The following is a 23,659-nucleotide window of genomic DNA, read 5'->3' as shown; positions in this document are numbered from 1 at the left end:
TGGAGAACCACCCAACAAACCCCAAGAAGGAAGATGTATGTGCTGCAATACCTGGCTTGTGTATTGCTGCATGACAACTCATTGCTATGGCTCAGAAAAAGAGAATTCATTTTTCATAAATTCCTACCATTCATTTGTTTTAGTTTATGGGCAATATAGCTTCTCTGAAACCCCCACTATGACACATGCTACCTTAAAGTAGCACCCTATAACCCCCATATTCATCTTTTATATATGGTGGTGATATTTCATACAAGGCATGCCAGGTGAGAGATCATATGAAAGGTAGTGATCTGCTGAAGCCCATTGTTCTGTCAAGGTATATACATCATTGGTCTGTATGAAGTGATGAGATTCTGTTATGGTTTTGGTTTTTTAAAAACATATTGTGAGTTTGGGAGTCACCCACTGCTGTTTCTCCAGTGACAGTGAGGAAGGTGATCCACATCCAGGCAGGGGCTGGGTGACCACTGATCAGCAGTGGAGTTGTGATTTACAGTTCTGTAGGAGAGTTGCTCAGGCACTACACAATGCACTTTGCCCAACTCTGGGACTCAGCAAAGCCCACCAGGACACAGCTGGGCTAGTCTTTTCCATTTTCCAGGGTCATGGGCTGAGGGTATAAAGTGGGGGACAGTGACATCATGCAATTACCTCTCTCCTCCCTCACCTACACTGATGGTGTCAAGAACATTGGGAAGACAAAGACTTGAACTGAAGAGATTGGTCCCAGGCTGAGACCACTGTTTGCGTGTTTTGCACCTTGTGCTATGCTGTGAAATGCATTCATACAAATATATGGTACTTCACATTACCCACCCACTTACTTCATAGCTTAGGTTGTGCTGCTGTGATTTGGTTTCTGTCCAAGTAAATTGAATGCTCACTGCAGCTAATATCCTATGCTCAGTGCGTCACAGAATTATCAAGTGCTTCCTCATAGGGTTTGTTTGTTTTCCATTTAACAGGTAATTATTTCCTTAACTGATTTGCATACTTTACAGTGTATTTCACCATAGTGGTATGTCTGTTGCGGCTGCACTGTACTCGCTGTTTGGTGAAAGCCTGATCACAGAGTAATTGTGTTGCTGTATTTACAGTGAATGTGTAGTTACAGTTCACTTTCCATCACATTTTACAACTGGAGTTAAAGGGCCACTTAGTGAGTGGACAACCATGACATTGCTTAAACAATGGTGAAGGTTTCACTAAGACTTGATGTACACTTAAAAGCACAACAAGTATAACTATTTCCGGTAGGGGAGTGATTTTCACTTTAAAAAAAAAAAGTTATACTGGTAAAAAGCCCTTCTATGGATGTAGTTATAGTGGACAAAAGGTGACTTCTGCTGGTTTAACATATTGCCCTGCCCCTACAGGAATCACTAGAATCCTATAAGCATCTTTCTGATATGGCTGAGCCCACAGTAAGGGGGACCCAAAACATTCGCTCTACTGCTGTAGTTTAAGGGAGTAAAACGTTTCTACTGTAAACAGCTCCTGAGAATCTGATCCTGTGCTGTGCTGAACACCCTCACTGCTCAGGGACTGTCAAACTCAGTAACAGAACAAACAATAGGCACAAAGAATAGATGAAACTAAAATCAGCGATGTAGTGCTTAGAGTGACTGTATGTTTTCCACATGAAATTCTCTTTTGTGCACTTGGCTGCATTGTTTTATGGCCCTGCCTGTCTCCCGCACTAGAGTAACCTCTGCCTATCCCCCCTTCATGCAATCAGGACAGGAATGAGAGGAGAGAGCAGGGCGAGGGCACTATGCATTCCTTCAGGGTAAGATAAAAGCTGCTTTGCCACCTCACCTAGGTGAGGATGCAGTGACCCAGTGCTAGGAGAGGGAGGGTCCTTGTGTGAGGCAGGAACACGTTACTCATGAGCACAAACACATACTTTGAGCCTCAGCCACCCAGAAGTTCCGCAACTTCAGGAGAGCTGGGCAAGGCTGCAGTTGCCAAGCAGCGTCACACTGAAGGCACTGGCAGGGAAGGGGGAGATTTTCGGCTCCCTTTGCACCGTCTGGCTGCTGGATTCCTCTGAGGGCCAGTGCAGTCTGCTGTGTAATTACAGCGCTGCCCACGGGCACCTCACCAGAGGAGTGGAGAGAGGGGGCACCAGTGCAGCTCTCATGCTCCGTGAAGTGGCCCTGCTCTGTTGCTAGCTTGGCAGCCAGTTGGTCTCGGCTTGGAGGATTGGGCCTCTCATGGTGTTTGTCGCCACTGCTGTGAGGCCAGCCTGCTGCCACCCATTCTGGCTCCTAGGATTTGTCCTGCTGCTGCTGCTGCCTGGGGCTTGCGGTGAGTGTCTGGGACAGGGGCAGCTGTGCTAAGATCCCTGAGGGACCAAGAGACCCCAGCATGCGGGGCAGGGCTTCCTGCAGTCTGGGGGCTGTGGACAATCCCAGCCTGAGCCCCCCAGGGGCTGCCCTCACCAGGACTTTGCTGGACCACACAGGGATCCGCTCCTACGGGCTGGCTTTGGCCCTTGGGTTGTCTCCAGCTGTCACTGGGAACTTGTGGGGATCCCCGGGCTGTCAGGGGGAAGGGGGGGCACTTGTCTGGATCAGGGCAAAAACCTCAGTAACTGACTTGAATGGGGTGGGGCCCAGCAGACATGGTGGGGCGGGGCCCAGCAGACATGATGGCCTGGGCCCCAGATTTCTCTTGAGGGGCTCTGCACCCCTTCCTAGTTTAAACCCCTGGCTGTGGGAATCCAGCCAGTCTGTTCTCACAGGGTACTGGGGAACATCTCCCTCCCCCAGCTGGGGCTCATCAGGCCTGTGGCAGGTCCCTGGAGGGTTTAAGGCACAGTTGGAGGCAGTGGTGTGAAATTATTTAAAATAAATATCTCCTATTAAAATGATTTTGTCTTTCTTACAGGTCAGTGTGGGGCCCTGCCAAGCCTGAGTCATGCCATCCCTTCTGGTACTAATCACACAGAGGGCTTCCCTATCGGCACAGAAGTGACATACAAGTGCAGTGCTGGCTTTGTTAAAATCCCAGGAAAGTCAGACACTGTCGTTTGCCTTTCAAACTCACAGTGGTCAAACATAGAAGAGTTTTGTGGTCGTAAGTATTTTCTTTTCTTTGCTTAGGCTACCTCTTGTTTATGAAATGTCAAGTTATGTCCCATTGAATAGGTCTATTCAAAATTGCTTTAACAAATCCAGTGCCAAGTCCAAAGAAGAGAATCCAAGCTAGGCCTGGCTGACAGCTATGGATGGTCTGGACAAAGAAAAGCTGGAATCTTGGAGAAGTTGCAAGTGGGAGGGTATAGCGGGGTGACCACTCGCTCCAGCCTACAAGGGGTTGGAAAAGCCCTGCAGAGGGCAAGGTAAAACCCTGGTTGATTGGGGGAAGTGGTTGCAGCTGGGGCCACACCCCAAACTGAGCAACAGGGCCTTATGAGAAGGTCAGGAGCAAAGAGTCTTTCTCTGTCTGTAGAGGGAGAAGGGCCTCGCTGCAGGAAGCTAGATACAGGGTACCTGAGTGAAGCAGGGCTGGGGAAAGGCTGAGGAGCCAGGGAGCTCCAGCTTGGATAGCCCCAGGCTGTGGCCTGGCATTGGGCTAAAAGGTACTGGGGGTTGCAGAGGGCAGCCCAGGGGTAGGACAAGGCAGCAGGTCCAAACCCTCCTTGCCAGTGATGAGTAGGCTGATACTGCAGTCTGCCCCAGGGTGTGGGGGCTAGACAATGACTGGCAGTAGCCTTATCCTGAGGTGAGGTGGGGATAGTGGGTGGGGGTTCCCTTAGGGAAGACCTTAAGACTGAGAGGTTACTGGCAGGAAGCAGCACCCTAGATAAAAGGGCACTGGGTCCAGGAGGGACACGGGGGCCAGAGGACAGGCAGATCACAGGCCTGCAGAGGGCACTCTAGAGCTAAATTGAGCTAATTGCCAGAAGTCACCAGCAGGAGTTGCCGCAGGGGTGAGTCCACATCTCTACAGAGGGGACAAGATTTGGATACAACCTTGATGTGAGAGTTCATAGAAAGATCTGAGTCAAAAGTGATGACCACATTACAGCTGAGCAGCTGATGGGGTGATTTTTTTAATCAGTGGTGACTACAAGTGTAGAGAGGAGAAAAGTTTGGGAGGGAACAAGGACTTTTTCCTCCTTTCCCCATGCATCGTTTAAGCTGCTGGCAGGGCATCCAAAAGGGAGATTTGAGAGTCGTTGGTATAAATGACAGCATCCAAAACTGTGAGAGCAGATAAGATCACACAGAGAGAGAGGATTCTTTCCTCAGCCCACCCTCTTTTTCTTGTATACCCAATCAAAGTTTTGCTGAAGTGGTATGGGGAGGATCCACCAAAATGGACCTCACGGTATGAGATTGAAGAAATAGTAGGAAAACTGTGAGGTGATGGAATGAAAAAAACAATAGATGATTATGATGACAGCCAATAATAGGGATGGCTAATGTTGTCAACAAGAGGATGAGAATGGAATAGAAATTCTAGAACTGAGGCAGAAAGAAGATGCAGGGCACTTCAGTGAGAGATGCTTCAGTAGACTGGAGAGCATGGATTCAGACTGGCGGAGGTCTATGGGTTAGAGCTGGGAAAAGAAGACTGTGCAGCGGTTGTAAACAGAATAATCAGTTAGTTTGGAGATGAAGGGGAGAAGAGAAATCTCTCCTTGTCTGTCTTCATGCTGCATTCCACTCATACCTTCTTTCTCTTCTATTGTGTGCCATCCACTGTGCCTGGAACAGCCCCCAGTAACTTTGCCCAAGGTGCTTCCCTCTTTTCCTTAAATAAATTTAAGTCTCCTCTCCACACAGACACATTGTCTGACATGTCTCAGGCACAATTTTTACCGAAATGTCGAATCTGCCTAGCTGAGAGCCAATGACAGCCAGACAGGGATAAGAAAAGGTTGCCTTATCCTGCCGAAGAAAGGAGAGCCTTGTACCTTGGTACAAAAAACTCTACTTAATACAAAAATCAAGAATCTTTTATACACACTCACACACAGGCTTTGGTCGTGCTAGCATTTGATTGGTGGTTAACAAACCCTGCACTTCTGCAATCTGCTCAGCAAAAAACAGCTAAGAACCAGCTTCAACTGCCTCAAAACTGATAAGGGGAGATAGTTCAAAAGTTCAGGGTACTGTGTCCGTGAGGCTTCTGCTTCTCCCTACTGGCTGCTTGTAAACTATTAAGGGGGGCCAACAGTAGCTTTCACAGGCACAATGATCATACGCTGTTCTGTAACTGAACAGCTGACGCCACCAGCTTATAAACTTTTTGGCTGGGTACCTGTTACCTGTTTGGCTCCCTTCACTCATGTGCACTGAGTGTTGTGTGTGCTTTACATATACACAGAAAGCTAAAAGTACAGATTTTATTTTTACCTGCTTTTTAGAGCTAAATATTTCAGTCTTTGTTTTTGTTTGCTTTATTGCTAGGCAGCTGTCTTGCCCTGCCAAGGTTAAAGTCTGCTGTGTTAAGTGATGAGGATTTGAGGAAGAATTACTACCCTGTTGGGACCAGTGTGAGTTATATCTGTCGCCCAGGGTATGAGAGAACTGAACTGAGTCCTGTCATTACTTGTCTTGAAAATTTAACATGGGGGGAAGCCCCTGAGTTTTGTCTAGGTGAGTATCTTTTGTTACTTTTCTGTCTCCATTGATCTACTAGCCATCTTTGGGCAGTTAGGACTGTCTTATGTTAAGCAGCTGGTTCGCATTTCAGCCCTCGCTTCTGTGACTTGTAGTTTGAAATGTGTTTTTGTTTTTGTCAGTTGATTGTAAATTTAAATTGAACTTTAAATGGAAGTAAAAAGTGAAATGGGTACCACTGAGCACTAGACAGTTAGTACTTCCTATAGTTAAACTTTTCATTGTATTTGTGGTGTTTTCCATTCCTCGTTCTGTAATGGGAGTAGAATATCACAGATAATGCAGTTAAGTTAACACCGTGCTGTGGTAAATGTCCATTTTAAAATGGTAAACATTGAATCCCAGAAACCTATGTGTGAAGTAGACTAAGTAATACTATCTGTTTTTGTTAGATTTCACACATTGAAAAATTCTACCTCAGAAACAATTAATGCAGTGTACAATTCAACCAAACTGAATCATAGTATTAAAACTAAATCCAGTATTCAGTAACAATATGTAGGGCAATGCTGATCAGATACTAAAATACATAGTAACATAAAGGAAAATATGCTTCATTGTGAAGAATACCGTAAATTTTTTCAAATCTGCCTATGTCAAGACTGCATCTGTTAAATTCAGTACAAAAACCTACATTATTAATACAGGGTTAGAGGACCTAGCCAACTGAATAATTATCCTTAGCTCTGTCTCCTCATGTTTGAGTGTTGGATTATGGCTTATTGTTTGTCAAACGGAACATAATACTATGGGAATTTCTTGTGTAGCCTTCAACACAAATACTCTGGCCTACCCGATAAAGAGAATACTTCATGTACATAATAGGCCAGGGGTAGGCAACCTATGGCATGGGTGCTGAAGGTGGCACACAAGCTGATTTTCAGTGGCACTCACACTGCCCAGGTCCTGGTCACCGGTCCGGGGGCTCTGCATTTTAATTTAATTTTAAATAAAGCTTCTTAAATATTTTAAAAGCCTTATTTACTTTACATTCAACAATAGTTTAGGTATATATTATAGACTTGTAGAAAGAGACTTTCTAAAAATGTTAATGTATTACTGGCATGTGAAACCTTATATTAGAGTGAATAAATGAAGACTCGGCACACCACTTCTGAAAGGTTGCTGACCCCCGTAATAGGCCATATGTTTTTCTGTGTAAAAAAACTTTTTGGGCATCACAGCTGAGATGTTTACCAGTATAATCAGAAGCTTTCCTTGCATCTTTCTTTGTGGTTTCCTGAACATGTTATGTCTGTGTTGATCTGTATGTGGAGGTGCTGAATTTCTGATAGTGTGTTCTTTATGGTGGTAAGTTTCTTCTGCTGGAGGAGAGCATCACAAGTAATTTGTTGTCAGAGGCAGTGGGAATCTCCGCCACTGAAGTTGATAAGGTTATATGATTAGACATTTAATGTGAATAGAATATCCACAGTTAAATGAAATAGGATTGAAAAAAAAAGACATGATACTGAACTAGCCAGATCATTGGTCTGACATTGCCCTATTCTCTTCTAAATATGTTAGGAATTTTTCCAACATCATAACGTGCTAATATCAATCATGTTCTTTACTAGGAAAATCTTGTGGTGTTCCAAAAAGCCCAGAACATGGCAGACTTGTTGATGCAACAAATAACCGGTTTGGTGCAAAAGTAAACATACTTTGTGATGATGGGTGAGTGTTGGACAACCGATGCTGATTAATTTACAGACCCTATCTTGGTGTAGAATTTCTGGTGACTTCTGGAAAATTAAGACTAGAAAGCATGGGCTAACTTTCAAAACTTATTCTGACAGGTGAGCAAAGCCCACAGGTAAGTGGGGAACAAGACCTGGGAGATGGGTTGGAAACAGGAGGGAGCACGGACTATAATGGCAGTGAGGAAGGAGGGTCAGGGCAAACCTGGGAGGCAAGATCAAACCAGTGTCTTAGATGCCTATATACAAATGCAAGAAGTATAGGTAATAAGCAGGAAGAACTGGAAGTGCTAATAAATAAATACAACTATGACATTGTCGGCATTACTGAAACTTGGTGAGATAATACACACGACTGGAATGTTGGTGTGAATGGGTATAGTTTGCTCAGGAAGGATAGACAGGGGAAAAAGGGAGGAGGTGTTGCCTTATATATTAAAAATGTACACACTTGGACTGAGGTGGAGATGGACATAGGAGACAGAAGTGTTGAGAGTCTCTGGGTTAGGCTAAAAGGAGTAGAAAACACGGGTGATGTCGTGCTGGGAGTCTACTACAGGCCACCTAATCAGGTGGAAGAGGTGGATGAGGCTTTTTTCAAACAACTAAAAAAATTATCCAAAGCCCAAGATTTGGTGGTGATGGGGGACTTCAACTATCCAGATATATGTTGGGAAAATAACACTGCGAGGCACAGACTCTCCAATAAGTTCCTGGACTGCATTGCAGACAACTATATATTTCAGAAAGTTGAAAAAGCTACAAGAGGGGAAGCTGTTCTAGACTTGATTTTAACAAATAGGGAGGAACTTGTTGAGAATTTGAAAGTAGAAGGAAGCTTGGGTGAAAGTGATCATGAAATCATAGAGTTTGCAATTCTAAGGAAGGGTAGAAGGGAGTACAGCAGAATAGAGACAATGGATTTCAGGAAGGCAGGTTTTGGTAAGCTCAGAGAGCTGATAGGTAAGGTCCTATGGGAATCAAGACTGAGAGGAATAACAACTGAGGAGAGTTGGCAGTTTTTCAAAGGGACACTATTAAGGGCCCAAAAGCAAGCTATTCCGATGGTTAGGAAAGATAGAAAATGTGGCAAAAGACCACCTTGGCTTAACCACGAGATCTTGCGTGACCTACAAAATAAAAAGGTGTCATATAAAAAATGGAAACTAGGTCAGATTACAAAGGATGAATATAGGAAAATAACACAGGAATGCAGAGGCAAGATTAGAAAGGCAAAGGCACAAAATGAACTCAAACTAGCTATGGGAATAAAGGGAAACAAGAGGACTTTTTATCAATACATTAGAAGCAAGAGGAAGACCAAGGACAGGGTAGGCCCACTGCTCAGTGAGGAGGGGGAAACAGTAACGGGAGACTTGGAAATGGCAGAGATGCTTAATGACTTCTTTGTTTCGGTCTTCACTGAGAAGTCTGAAGGAATGTCTAATATAGTGAATGCTTATGGGAAGAGGGTAGATTTAGAAGATAAAATAAAAAAAGAGCAAGTAAAAAATCACTTAGAAAAGTTAGTTGCCTGCAAGTCACCAGGGCCTGATGAAATGCATCCTAGAATACTCAAGGAGTTAATAGAAGAGGTATCTGAGCCTCTAGCTATTATCTTTGGGAAATCATGGGAGACGGGGGATATTCCAGAAGACTGGAAGGGGGCAAATATAGTGCCCATCTATAAAAAGGGAAATAAAAACAACCTAGGAAACTACAGGCCAGTTAGTTTAACTTCTGTGCCAGGGAAGATAATGGAGCAGGTAATTAAAGAAATCATCTGCAAACACTTGGAAGGTGGTAAGGTGATAGGGAATAGCCAGCATGGATTTGTAAAGAACAAATCGTGTCAAACTAATCTGATAGCTTTCTTTGAAAGGATAACGAGCCTTGTGGATAAGGGAGAAGCAGTGGATGTGATATACCTAGACTTTAGTAAGGCATTTGATACGGTCTCGCATGATATTCTTATAGATAAACTAGGAAAGTACAATTTAGATGGGGCTACTATAAGGTGGTGCATAACTGGCTGGATAACCATACTCAAAGAGTAGTTGTTAATGGCTCCCAATCCTGCTGGAAAGGTATAACAAGTGGGGTTCCGCAGGTGTCTGTTTTGGGACCGGTTCTGTTCAATATCTTCCTCAACGATTTAGATGTTGGCATAGAAAGTAGGATTATTAAGTTTGCGGACGATGCCAAACTGGGAGGGATTGCAACTGCTTTGGAAAACAGGGTCAAAATTTAAAATAATGATCTGGACAAGTTGGAGAAATGGTCTGAGGTAAACAGGATGAAGTTCAATAAAGATAAATGCAAAGTGGTCCACTTAGGAAGGAACAATCAGTTTCACACATACAGAATGGGAAGAGACTGTCTAGGAAGGAGTATGGCGGAAAGAGATCTAGGGGTCATAGTAGACCACAAGCTTAATATGAGTCAACGGTGTGATACTGTTGCAAAAAAAGCAAAAGTGAATCTGGGATGCATTAACAGGTGTGTTGTAAACAAGACACGAGAAGTCATTCTTCCGCTTTACTCTGCGCTGGTCAGGCCTCAGCTGGAGTATTGTGTCCAGTTGTGGGCACCGCATTTCAAGAAAGATATGGAGAAATTGGAGAGGGTCCAGAGAAGAGCAACAAGAATGATTAAAGGTCTTGAGAACATGACCTATGAAGGAAGGCTGAAGGAATTGGGTTTGTTTAGTTTGGAAAAGAGAAGACTGAGAGGGGACATGATAGCAGTTTTCAGGTATCTAAAAGGGTGTCATCAGGAGGAGGGAGAAAACTTGTTCACCTTAGCCTCCAATGATAGAACAAGAAGCAATGGGCTTAAACTGCAGCAAGGGAGATTTAGGTTGGACATTAGGAAAAAGTTTCTAACTGTCAGGGTAGTTAAACACTGGAATAGATTGCCTAGGGAAGTTGTGGAATCTCCATCTCTGGAGATATTTAAGAGTAGGTTAGATAAATGTCTATTAGGGATTGTCTAGACAATATTTGGTCCTGCCATGAGGGCAAGGGACTGGACTCGATGACCTCTCGAGGTCCCTTCCAGTCCTAGAGTCTATGAATCTATGAACCAATGCTACAGTTGTGCAAGCCTGGCCTGGGGTACCTGCTTAAAAAGTAGAACCTTCAAACTAAGTTAGCCAAATGTAGTTTGTGATCCCTGCCTCCTCTTGAAAGATTAAGTTGAGAGAAAAAAGGAACAGTTATGGTGTGGAAAATATTGGGTAACTTGCTCAGTTAATGTTCTACGTATGGGGTTGTGGGAAGTAAGACATGACTGAACATGTCAGTGATTTAACAGCTGATGACTCTGTCAAGGCCCATTTGGTTGCTAGGAGCCATCATGGAATGTTGGTTCAATTTCCAGAAATTGAATGAGGCCCTTTGGAAGGGAGAATTGAGATGTGCTGGATAGAAGTAGGTTTTTTCTAGGACTTTGCAGGAGGTGGTAGGAGAGGATTCTGAAGATGCCAGAGACTAATTCTTGGGAGACGATAGGAGTCCAGGCTATTGAGAACGAGTAGTTGAGACTGTGTTCAAAGGACAAGGGACCCAAAGCTTTCTTCTCTAAAGTCTGAGATGTCATCTATATTAAAAAAAAATCCCCTGTGCTTGAGAGGGCACCTCTAGTTGAACAGTAAATGAGTTCATGGGTTTACTTGTAATTAATAAAGTAAAAGTTAGTTCCACTCCAGACTTGTTTAACAATGGTGATTGGTTATTCCTGCTGTGGCCTTCAAAAAGCGTCTACTATATTTATCAGCTCCTGGGAACTGGATCCTTGGAATATGGGAGCAGAGTGAGAAGTGACCCAGTCTAAAACTTCCATGTGCAAAGTTTAGTGGTAGCAGCAGTTATCCAAGCCCAGGGTGTAGGAAACCTGGCATTGTGACATAGAGTATCATGAGTTTTACTTCAGTTTGTTCAAGTAGTTATTTTAAGAAGCTACTGTGGTATATGGTGAGTAGTAGCATCGTTAGATTGTGGAAGAACTTTCTGGACTTGAAACAGTTGAACAGATTGTCTCTTACTGGCATGAAATACATGATACAAGCATGAGTATCATGGTAAAATTAGTATCAGAGGGGTAGCCGTGTTAGTCTGGATCTGTAAAAGCAGCAAAGAATCCTGTGGCACCTTATAGACTAACAGACGTTTTGGAGCATGAGCTTTTGTGGGTGAATATCCACTTCCTCAGATGCATGTAGTGGAAACCACAAACTTGGAAATCCTGGACGCCCCATCATCTCGGGCATTGGCACTCTCACTGAAGGACTGTCTGGATATATGGACTCTCTACTCAGACCCTATGCCACCAGCACTCCCAGCTATCTCCGTGACACCACTGATTTCCTTAGGAAACTACAATGCATTGGTCACCTCCCAGAAAACACCATCCTAGCCACCATGGATGTAGAGGCTCTCTACACAAACATCCCACACACAGATGGAATACAAGCTGTCAGGAACACTATCCCTGATGATGCCACAGCACAACTGGCTGCTGAGCTCTGTGCCTTTATACTTACACACAACTATTTCAAATTTGATGACAATATATATCTCCAGATCAGTGGCACTGCTATGGGCACCCGCATGGCCCCACAATATGCCAATATCTTTATGGCCAACCTGGAACAACGCTTCCTCAGCTCTCGTCCACTCACGCCCCTTCTCTACCTACGCTACATTGATGACATCTTCATCATCTGGACCCATGGGAAGGAGACTCTGGAAAAATTCCACCATGATTTCAACAGCTTCCACCCCACCATCAACCTCAGCCTGGACCAATCTACACTGGAGGTCCACTTTCTTGACACCATGGTGCAAATAAGTGATGGTCACATTAACACCACCCTATATCGAAAACCTACCGACCGCTATGCCTACCTTCATGCCTCCAGCTTCCATCCCGGACACATCACACGATCCATTGTCTACAGCCAAGCACTGAGGTACAACCGCATCTGCTCTAACCCCTCAGACAGAGACCAACGCCTACAAAATCTCCACCAAGCATTCTCAAAACTACAATACCCGCACGAGGAAATAAGGAAACAGATCAACAGAGCCAGACATGTACCCAGAAGCCTCCTACTGCAAGACAAACCCAAGAAAGAAACCAACAGGACTCCACTGGCCATCACATACAGCCCCCAGCTAAAACCCCTCCAACGCATCATCAAGGATCTACAACCCATCCTGGACAATGATCCCACACTTTCACAGGCCTTGGGTGGCAGGCCAGTCCTTGCCCACAGACAACCTGCCAACCTGAAACATATTCTCACCAGTAACTGCACACCGCACCATAATAACTCTAGCTCAGGAACCAATCCATGCAACAAACCTCGATGGCAATTCTGCCCACATATCTACACCAGCAACACCATCACAGGACCTAACCATATCAGCCACACCATCACTGGTTCATTCACCTGCACATCCACCAATGTAATATACGCCATCATATGCCAGCAATGCCCTTCTGCTATGTACATCGGCCAAACTGGACAGTCTCTACGGAAAAGGATAAATGGACACAAATCAGACATTAGGAATGGCAATATACAAAAACCTGTAGGAGAGCACTTCAACCTCCCTGGCCACACTATAGCAGACCTTAAGGTGGCCATCCTGCAGCAAAAAAAACTTCAGGACCAGACTTCAAAGACAAACTGCTGAGCTTCAGTTCATCTGCAAATTTGACACCATCAGCTCAGGATTGAACAAAGACTGTGAATGGCTTGCCAACTACAGAACCAGTTTCTCCTCTCTTGGTTTTCACACCTCAACTGCTAGAACAGGGCCTCATCCTCCCTGATTGAACTGACCTCGTTATCTCTAGCTTGCTTGCTAGCATATATATACACCTGCCCCTGGAAATTTCCACTACATGCATCTGAGGAAGTGGGTATTCACCCACGAAAGCTCATGCTCCAAAACGTCTGTTAGTCTATAAGGTGCCACAGGACTCTTTGCTGCTTTTATGGTAAAATTAATATGGTTTTGTTAGATTCTCTGTGATGGGATCAGAGTTATCTCTTCAAACCCCACAGATTGAGAGACAGAGAATGCCCTTCCCCGTAGGTTATCCATCAACCTTCCTTCCTGCTGATATAATGATGAAAATAGCTGTTTAATAGTGCCTTTATCAGCTATCAAAGAAGGTCAGTATCATTATACCTGTTTTACAGCTGAAGCTATTGAAGCACAGAGGGGAAATAACTTGCCCAAGGTCATGCACAGGCCAGAGGCAGAACCAAGAATGGAATCCAAATTCCCTGAGTCCCAGTCCAGTTCTTTAGCCTCTAGGCAATACTTCATCTGAATTTCACCCACAAGAACATCCAAACTATTGTTATGTTCATCATTTTCCTATACAGTAGCATACAGGGACTGCGCACTGTGGGAATTGTCTACCAGTGAAGGCTTTGGGTTTAAATGGTCTGATTAGGCTTTGAACCTTTTAAAATGCTCAGGTTGCATAAGAGTGGCAGCAGGGGGACAGCCCTTGGCCAGCTGTCTCCTTGCCCAGTCATTGCTGTCAGAAAAGGTTGTCTTTGGTGGTTACGTTTTAAGTTAGAAGAAAAGTAGTGGCCACTTGGCCATAAATAATGTTCGTGTCCATCCTTTTTGGTCCCTGCCTTCATACCAGACTGGCAAAAGAACCAAAAGAAACCAGCTTTAATAGGTAAACCCTCATCTGGTCCTCTAAATCTTCTTTCTAAAACTCTAACATAGAAGGCTGACCATTAGCCTGTAGTATTAAAAGGTAAAACGTAGTGAAAACCAAGTGACTTCATTGCCAATATTCAATACTTCCTGGCCAGGAATAAGCTAGATGTCTAGCTCAGCGGTGTTGGCGATGGAATGCTGTTGACTGTGGCAGAATACCAGATGGGGGGAGGGATAGTTTAGTGGTTTGAGCATTGGCCTGCTAAACCCAGGGTTGTGAGTTCAGTCCTTGAGGGCCCATTTAGGCATTTGGGGCAAAAATCTATCTGGGGATTGGTCCTGCTTTGAGCAGGGAGTTGGACTAGATGACCTCCTGAGGTCCCTTCCAACCCTAATATTTTATGATTCTATGTAAAATAGGGGGAGTGGTGGAATTTAGCAGTCTGAGCCAAGAACTCCCACCTCCATTTATATGGTGAAAAGGTATAGCATGCTAATGGCACACCTCTTCAACACTATACTACAGATTGGAACTAGGAGGTGAGACATTATCCTACTCACGAGTCCAAACCCCTTTGACCCATGTGAAAGCTTTTTGAGACAATGAACAGTCTAAAAACTGCTAGTTCATTTGACATGCTTCAAATCCAGGAACAGGTTTAAGGACTTCTTCACCTGCTGGAGATGCAAGAAATAAGAAGCACTAAAATGATACCGAGAGGGGAGACCTATTTGTTTCACTTGTTAAAGGTTTAGCAAAGATATCACCCAGAAATTCCAAGCATCTGGTTAGTATAGACTTTAAGGTGAAAAATTGCTCCTGTAAACTTGGTCTTTGCAATCTTATGCACCGATTTGCTTGTTCTAAATTGGCTTTAATAACTCTGGATTGCTACTCAGCATTGCTTGCTGGGTTACAGTGATCATGCTGGTTCTTCTAGAGCAGGAATCACCCTACTCAGTAGTTAATGCCTTCTTTTACTGGCAGAAAGAACCCATTTCCCAAATTTCTGGACTATTACAGGAGCAGTTAGAGAACTAAGAAACTTTTTTTCTTTTCTTTAGATACCGAGTAAAGGGGAGAACTTTCATCCAGTGTTTGCTTAAAGGAGATCAAGTTGAATGGAGTGAACCTCCAACTTGTGAATGTAAGACAATCACCATGGTTTTAAGAAGAGCTCATGATTGGATGATGATGCTTTCATTTTATTTAATTTGGATTATAAGAGAGTCTTGTAGAAATTGCTGGGAGTGCAAGACAGGCTGAAAATGTCTGAGGATCCATCATGGTGCTGATGCCTTTTGTAGAATTAACACTTCAAACAAACGCAACCCCATAGGTCCCCTCTTTCCCTTCAAATGGTTCTCCTGGCACCATCTTCTGTACAGAATTTAGCTGGTCTAATGTCACCACTGGAGTGGTGAGATTTGGTTAGTTGCTCATTCTTCATTAAGTAATCTCTTCATCCTTTGAAGTCTGTCATCCTACTTCTTTTTAATTTAGTGTAATTCCTCCTTGTTCTGTTCTCATCTTTTCCTGTCCAGAAAACCTGGACTCCACATTCATAATCTGAGGCTATTTGGTGCTGAAACTCAATATTAAAACCTCTTCCCAGTTTATTTGCTTTAACTGTTTTTGTCCTTTTGGACACTACCTGAGGTGGGTCTGTCAATCTAATTATTGCCATCTGGTCTAGAACCACGTGGAGCTAGAAGAAATGTCCTAATTTAAGATTTCTGCTTCTGGAACTTGTGGGAGCACAACATTGTCCTTCAAGGATGTCAGTCAAGGAGCCCCCGCTCCTTCTGTCTGTTAGAGGGGGGTGCGTGTTCTGTTAAGGCTGTCTCCTGGGGTTTGCTTCAGAGGGTCAAAATCTGCTAGAAGAAAGGAGTTGGTTTGGAGAAAAGCTTGAAAGCAGAAAGCCCCAGACTCTGGGGGAGATAATGCCTCACATTGTGTTGCAATACAGTGTAATTACATTTTCAAATAACTAAATGGTTTTTCTCTTTTAGGGGAGATCATGGACAAAGGTTTACTTAATATTTTCAATTCACCTCTAACTGAAATGTGCTTTAATATTCATGATGCCATTCTCTTTTCCTTCAGTGATTACTTGTTCTCCTCCTCCTAATATTACCAATGGGATGCACAATGGCAGCAACTTGGAAATCTTTGTCGATAACTCCTTGGTAACTTACAAATGTGACTATAATTTCTCACTTACTGGAGAGGCCTCCTTCAGTGTACAACTAAAGATAACATCAATGGAGTCTAGAATGGGTCTGCTCCTGAATGCAAACGTGACTGTCTGTTTTTGTCGTCATCTTGTTCTACTTTCTCCCACCAGATAAAACAATAATTTGATTGCTAGGCAAACCCATAAACAGGAGGAAATTCAATTAAACATTAATCATTTAAATATATAACTTGTGGGAAACCTAGTTACTGTTAGAAACTTAATCCTAAAGAATGCTGACAATTCACATAAACCCAAGGAGGAAGAGCTAAGATTGCATATGTAACCTTAATTTAATCATTTTCTAACTTCTGAGTGCTCACTTTACAACTTACATAAAACCCACAGTAGAAAAACGTTATTCAACTTCTGAGATTTTTATTAAAAAAAATCTACAGGTAAATGTAATACACTGTCCTCTGACTCCATGTGTCATCAAGGTTTGACTCTTGAACCTACAGCACTGCAGCATATCACATAAGCTAATGAACAAATTTTAATAGGTGGCAGCAGGAGTAAACTTTTAGCTGAATACCAACCACTAGAGGAGGATGCACAACACACTCAAACAATGGGTTTTATACGAATGAGTAGCCTTATTTTATGAGATCTTGGTTCTCTTCTTACCTTGTGTAACTTAGATTCAGGGAGGATGCCTTTTTCAGTGATAACTTGGGGTTTCAAGGGCACAGGATTATTAACATCAGTCAGTGGAAAAGAATTGAGTTAAACTCTCGTCTCTTGGTTCCCAACACAGTGCACCCTTTCCTAGGCCAAAAGGTATTTTGATGTGAGAGAGAATGAGGCATAGTGCTGAGTTGCCCACGGCAAGAACTTGCTGTTCTCACTGAGAATTCTCTGCATGTTCAGGGACTTTAGAAGGGACTAGCAAATTCTGATGAGTAAAACTGAAGGGAAATGACACAAACTGTCAAAATCTAACTCATGGTAACAGCAAGAGGCACCACGCTGATCCTTTCACATCCCTGCTGCAAACCATGGAAGTGTTAGAGCTCTTTAAAAAGGGTGGGGGGAGTGGAAGAGAGAGAGAGAGAACACTTTTGTAAAGGGAAGTGGAAGGCAGCTCAATGTAGGGGTTGCTATGGGCTTCCCCTAGAATGTATGAATGGGATCCCAACAGCAGTCTGCAGGGTAGCCCAACTGATGGTACATGGCCCCTCTCTGTGACAAGGTGTAACTGGGATAAGTGTGTCTTGTCGCTAAAGATGCAGATTTGCAAACCTTAGTTTGGCAAGCTCCTGACTGAGTGGCCAGCTGGTGATGGGAGACTGATGTAATGTTCATAACTGCTTTTTCCTCTTTTTTGCCTTAGTCATAATTACCCAGGACAAACCCACAACTGTCCCTCCCAAAGGAACAGAAGTAACTGGCACTTCCTCAGGTAAATTGGAAGAACTTGGATTTGCTAAAAGTCTAGGATTTTGGGTTCAAATTTCCACTTGAATAAAAATGAAATGTACAGTGTGAAAGTCATTTTAATTTCTATAATTCTGCTATTCACAGATGCAAATATGTTGATACTCACTTATACTTGCCTAAAAACTTGACAGAGAGCTTGTTGTTCATTTGCACATTCATCCCAGCACTGATTGTCTTTTTTCCGTGATAGCGTACTACCTTTCTTGGTTTGTGAGCATTGTATGTTTACTCAGATAGGCACGTCAGAAGAAGAGTTTAGCAACTGACAGCATAGGTAGTGATGCATATCTGCCACCAAATAAATGGGTCCAGAATGCTAAAAGCTCTCCACCTGCACTAATAAGAGAGGAAAGAACAGTCTAAAAAAGAAATTTACTTACCTCATTGAATGTACAGCTTAACCATAACCAAAACCATGTCCCGTCACTAGCTGTTGGTGGGTTTGGATGCTGGCGTCCTAAGTGAAATGAGTCATAAGAGTCCATGCAAAAATTGGTCCCTTGGTAGAGATGGGTTTCAGAGTAGCAGCCGCATTAGCCTGTATCCACAAAAAGAGCAGGAGTACTTGTGGCACCTTAGAGACTAACAAATTCATTTCAGCATAAACTTTTGTGGGCTACAGCTCACTTCTTCGGATGCATTGAAGTGAACATGCAGATAGGAGATATTTATACATACAGAGAGCATGAAAAGGTGGAAGTATGCATACCAACTGGAAGAGTTCAATCAATTGAGATGAGCTATAGTCAGCAGGAGAAGAAAAACCTTTGAAGTGATTGGACTCTTCCAGTTGGTATGCATACTTCCACCTTTTCATGTTCTCTGTATGTATAAATATCTCCTGTCTGCGTGTTCACTTCTGTGCATCCGAAGAAGTGAGCTGTAACCCACGAAAACTTATGCTGAAATAAATTTGTTAGTCTCTAAGGTGCAACAAGTACTCCTGTTTTTTTGGTAGAGATATTTCTTTAAAGGCTGAAAGAAATTGCACTGGAAACAGACTAAGGATATTTAAAGTAATCACTAATGGACACTGTTGCCTGTCAAGAGTGCAGATTTCACAATTTTTACCCCCAACAAAGTATAAACATGTATTTTTAGTGTGCTTGTTTTGGGTAGGTTCCGTGTGACTCAGGAATAGAGCATTTGTTCTCTGGTTTTAGTTCACTGTCAGAGAGAATAGAGAAGAGGTGCTGCTCAGCTTTGGGTTATTTGGATTAATTCTATGGCATGTCTTTGTTTTTAGTGTATTTACATGTCTGGCAAGAGTCATACCCATGAGTACAGAAGCAGATGTAAACCAACAGAACAAACTGCTAAAAATGATTTGTGTGTGTGTGGGGAAGAGGGGAGGGAACTTCTTAAATATTGACAGGTTTGCATCTGGGAAGCTTAAAGCAAAGCTGTATGACCCACGTTTCACTGCCAGGGGCAAACTGCAGTTGGGATTTCAAGCTCTTTGATGCTTTTAGTCTTCCATGACGTCTTTATGGCTGAATTTTAGGGCTTCTAATCCGTCCTCTTTCTCTCAATTATGCCATTCATAAACCAGTGTCCTTCTTTGGCATTGTTGACTCAGTCTTCTCCTGGATTTCCTACTTCATTGTTCCTGCACCATTTCTTTCAGTGGATCCTTCTCCCCTTTCCAATTTCCAAAGGATTCCCACAACACTCTGACCTTGGCCCATCCCTCTGATTCCTCTCAAAAGGAGAGTGACGTGGCCAATACAGTGGATCAGGAATATTATTGTCTGGGCTGATTGTTGGCAGCTCTAATGAGAGGGATGGGGGCAGGGACCTCCTTTTTGTTGTTTGGTTCTACAGCGCTTAGCACAGTGGGGCCCTGAGTCATGACTTGAGCCATCATGCGCTATTGTGACACAACTAATAACAATATTGGCTGCAGTAGGAGGTGGTGTGTGGAAAATCTTCTATCGCGCTATGGCACTCAAGCTCATATCATTTCAGTGGCACAAACTCTATTTCTTAGGTGTAGATTTTCCTGGGACAAAGACAGTCTCCAAATCCATATGGTTATCCCAAGGATGAGAATTCAGGAGTAGATAATTTACAGCTGAGAATTAGTGCTTGAAATGACGATACGGGTAATGCGCCTAATGCGTGTGGATCTTCTGCTTTCTACAGACTTGACGGCATATCCCACAGAGCAAAAAATAGATACAATGAAGTGGATAATACATTGGGAGGGGGTTGACTCTAGCAGTTATTCAGCCTGACAGTGCTTTCACTGGCATGCTTGGGGGCTTTTCTTCAAATGTCTTGGGGGAGAATATGAGCAGTTGTGGATTTGGTTCTTTCAAATTCAGTATGTTTTGGCAATGCAAATCTCACTCCAGTCTGCTTGTGGGAGTTGATGTCTTTACATGCCTGGAATCTCTGCCGGCTTTTTGGTATTCAAAATAGTCAGTTGTGTGGAGAGCACCTCAAGTATTAAAACTTTCTTTTCTCTACAGGTTCTGCGCTAAATACAGCTGGCAACTCTACTGCACTTGAAGGTGGAGGTGAGGTACTGAGGGGAGAGAAAAAACACTTGAGCTGTTAGACTGGGTAGCGCATGCGTGTGGTGAGCAGGGAAGCCTGGCTGTAGGGAGCTTCAGAACTGGAGCTGGCCACATATTTTCAATTGTTTTTCAAATCTATTACACTAAAGAACCCCTGAATGTTGCTGATCCACGTGACAGAATTATGTGCATGAGATTGGAATCATGGAATTTCTGCCAAAAGCAAACTAAAAAGTCCTTACTTCTAGTCAGTAATTTAGGGGGACCACAACTACAAATTCGTTTCTGACTCAACTGGATTTCTTTTTATGTGGGGGTGGTGTTTTTCTACCTCCTTTTTTCCCCAACAAACAGTTTCCTGCATGGTTTTTAAAATGTTCTTCATTGGACTTTATTTAAACCACAAAAACAACAACAAAACTTTATTGACCAAACTGCATATTTCTGCCAACACTATGAAACCTACAGTAATGATGAGCAATATGGGCATAAATGAATATGTACACTCCCTTTTTCATATTAAAATTATTAACATTAAAGGCTATAGATGTATTTTTTGAGGGTAAATAGGCTTCAAAATTTCCAGAAGCCATTGAAAGGCCACTTCAAAGCATCAATGAAGGTCAGAATGCTATTTTAATCTTTCGTATGTTTCCCTTAATATGTTAGTCTGAGCATTCCTTTAACAGGAGTCTGATTTCTAAATGCAAAACTCATTGACATCCGTGATTGTACTTCTATGCAGTCTGTGACAAGGAATTAATTACCCATTCAGTATCTTCCACAGCCAGTGGTTAGATGATAAATGATCTTATTCTAGTAAGAACAGCAAAAGTCTGTCCCTTGAAACCATTGATTTGGGTAATTAGAAATACAGATTACAGCACTCTTCATATCTGTGGTACCAGATATCATCATAGTTTAGTGTTATGTTACACTGGGGCAAAAATTGTGGTACCTGGTCTAGACAACCTGAGTATAATGATTCTGGCCTTTCTAGGCATTTTGGCAAACGTATGACTGGCCAGTGCAGTCTTGGTAAATGAGAGCCTAGAAGCATGTGCAAGAGTAACCGTTAACATCCAGTGGTTCATATTATAGAAAACCTTTAAACCCAGATTGGGTCCTCCATTTACACAGTGGGTTTCCTGTTGGTACTACAAGGTACAAATGTGTACAATCCCTTGAAAAGCTGCTTTGCTTCATTACGAGGTTCTCTAAGGGTGAGAACATGGTTTCCAAAAGCTAATGATTATCCATTTTAGAATGTGATGTTTACGTGACTATGTTAATTGTTCCTTAAGATGTGATATAATCTAGGGTACTAAGTGTGCTTCATACGCATGGATTGTGGATGAGTTCCTGTGGGTTACTGACATGAATTTGGTTTCATATTTTAGCTCACATTTTTTGTTTCTCTCTTTAGGGCTTGGCATACTCATTGACATAGGCATTGGCACCAGTATTGGCATCGGTAAGTAACTTAAAACTGAAAAAAATCATTCAGTGCATTAAAGCTATGACAGTTTTAAGATCTGGAGTCAAGGCTATCTTAATATTGCCCTTTCTCCATCTCATAATGTTTTCCCCCTACTTAATTACTAAATACCCTAAATCCCGGGGTTTTTAGTAATTCTTGAACTTGTCTGCCATTTCTTACGTGCTGTGGTGCCATGTAAAAGCACTGCCATTCTCTGGAGAGAAGCCTATATTCCTGCTCTTAGCTGTTTTCTCTTCACAATATTTGTCTGAGCTAGGCAGTCAGTTGTGATTCTATCTGAAATGTGCCTTGCACAATATTGGGGAACAAAAGGGGAGGGAAGAATCTCATTTCTTTAACCCCAGGGAAATCAAAATGTTATGTTTTTTATTTAACTTTGTTACTAAATTGCTCTTTTTTGTTTTTTTGTTTTGTTTTTAAAGTAGTTCTTGGTGCAGTTGCTGCAATTATACCATTGGCAGTTTTGAAGAAAAATAGGTAAGCAAGCCCAAGATATAAGTATTTCCTTTTTTTGAGATTTACTCTGTTTAGATGACTGAGACTTTTCTTGCATGTAGCTGATGTCAGAAAAAATACTGTGTATGGTACTCTGAAAATTGCAATAACATGCAGCACTAAAGGGATGGCATTTAGTCATTAAATGAATATGGTGTTTAGAATTACTTTTCTAAAATGTATCACGAGCAAAAATGTAGATGTTTTTATAAAGCAACTTAAAAGGACTGCTTTCTCCACTGACCCTGTTACTTCACCTAATGCTTGTTGGAAACTTCCAGGAAAATCTATTCTATATTAAAGAACACTAGTATTAAAAGGGCTGCTTGCATTTGTCCTGAATGTTTAATAGATAACTATGTTTGTCTATTGCATTTGCGGGAATATGCATTTTGTTGTTCTACAGAAATCAGTAATGTATTGTGAGAAAATCAGTCTGTTGAATAGTAAGTATTTAGAATAGAACTATGTCAAATGCTTTATACACTTACAGCTTAATTCATTTGCTAAACAAAATAATAACACTACTATGCAATATAATAGGGAAGTCTAACCTATGCTTCACATTGACTTGTGGGGGAATGGACTGGTTACCATGCAGATGTTTTTGCATCCTGTAATACCACTGTTGAGTTGTGCAAAAGTATACATGGATGTGGGGAGGGAAACAGGAGGAAAATTTGACTCCTGAGGTTGTCATATTACATCTGACGTATCATAGCTCATTGTCCCTTCTCTTAGAATTCCTAAGTAACAAAAGGTGTAGCTTATAATTGTCTTTTTCTTGAAATGTATCTGTACTATTACTTCAATAACCTCCTGTGGCAGTGAATTCACAAGTTCCCTACACGTTATGCATGTTTCTCACTACTTGGTATTTTCAGCAACTGTAGAAAAAAATTCCTGAAAACAGAAACCTTTAAAAAATCTTCATTTTTAAAACAGCACATTCCAAAAACAAGGTTGTGGAGTTGTACAACTCCTTCCCCCTCAGCAACACCTTATCCCTCATGTCTAAAGAGAAAAATGTACAGATGAGAAATTGTTTGCATATTATATTATGTCCCCCAAAATTTGTCATTGTTGGTTGCTTCCTCTCAGTATCAATAAAACAGCAATACTTGCTTTAATCCCAAACAAGGTGAAGTCCAAAACTTTCCCCCTAGGTATTAGCAGGTTTCTCACACACACCACACAATTCCAGTGAATATTTTAACTTTTTGAAAGTGTGGGACATACATTTTTGGTGTATTTTGAATGAAGTTTTACAAAGAAAAACAATGTTTTATAATATCTTGCTCTTACTCCTGTTAAAATTTCCAAGTAGTAAGACTTCCACCACTTCCCCGGTAGAGAATACCATGGCTTAATGCATGTTGCCATCAAAATAGCTTCCTAATAGCCTAAATTTAATCTTAGTTTATTTATAA

General features: G+C 42.3%; 2 protein-coding genes across 2 annotated transcripts in view; both read left to right on the top strand.

Moving 5' to 3' along the window:
* The window catches only part of LOC127051414 (complement receptor type 2-like), a 153,863-nt gene that overhangs the window by 50,696 nt on the left and 79,508 nt on the right, over positions 1–23,659 (top strand). The gene's annotated exons all lie outside the window — the stretch shown is intronic.
* Positions 1,915–22,207, top strand: LOC127051586 (complement decay-accelerating factor-like). The gene is made up of 8 exons (XM_050954064.1): positions 1,915–2,313; positions 2,896–3,084; positions 5,427–5,615; positions 7,217–7,316; positions 17,605–17,673; positions 20,186–20,233; positions 21,660–21,707; positions 22,157–22,207. The coding sequence occupies exons 1-6, from the start codon at positions 2,220–2,222 to the stop codon at positions 20,223–20,225; spliced, it is 681 nt and encodes a 226-aa protein (XP_050810021.1). The 5' UTR covers positions 1,915–2,219; the 3' UTR covers positions 20,226–20,233; positions 21,660–21,707; positions 22,157–22,207.

Source organism: Gopherus flavomarginatus, chromosome 5, assembly GCF_025201925.1.
Source record: "Gopherus flavomarginatus isolate rGopFla2 chromosome 5, rGopFla2.mat.asm, whole genome shotgun sequence".
NCBI classification, from domain to species: domain Eukaryota; kingdom Metazoa; phylum Chordata; order Testudines; family Testudinidae; genus Gopherus; species Gopherus flavomarginatus.
Note: the sequence above shows the minus strand (reverse complement) of the source record. Positions and strands in the feature narration are given on the sequence as shown.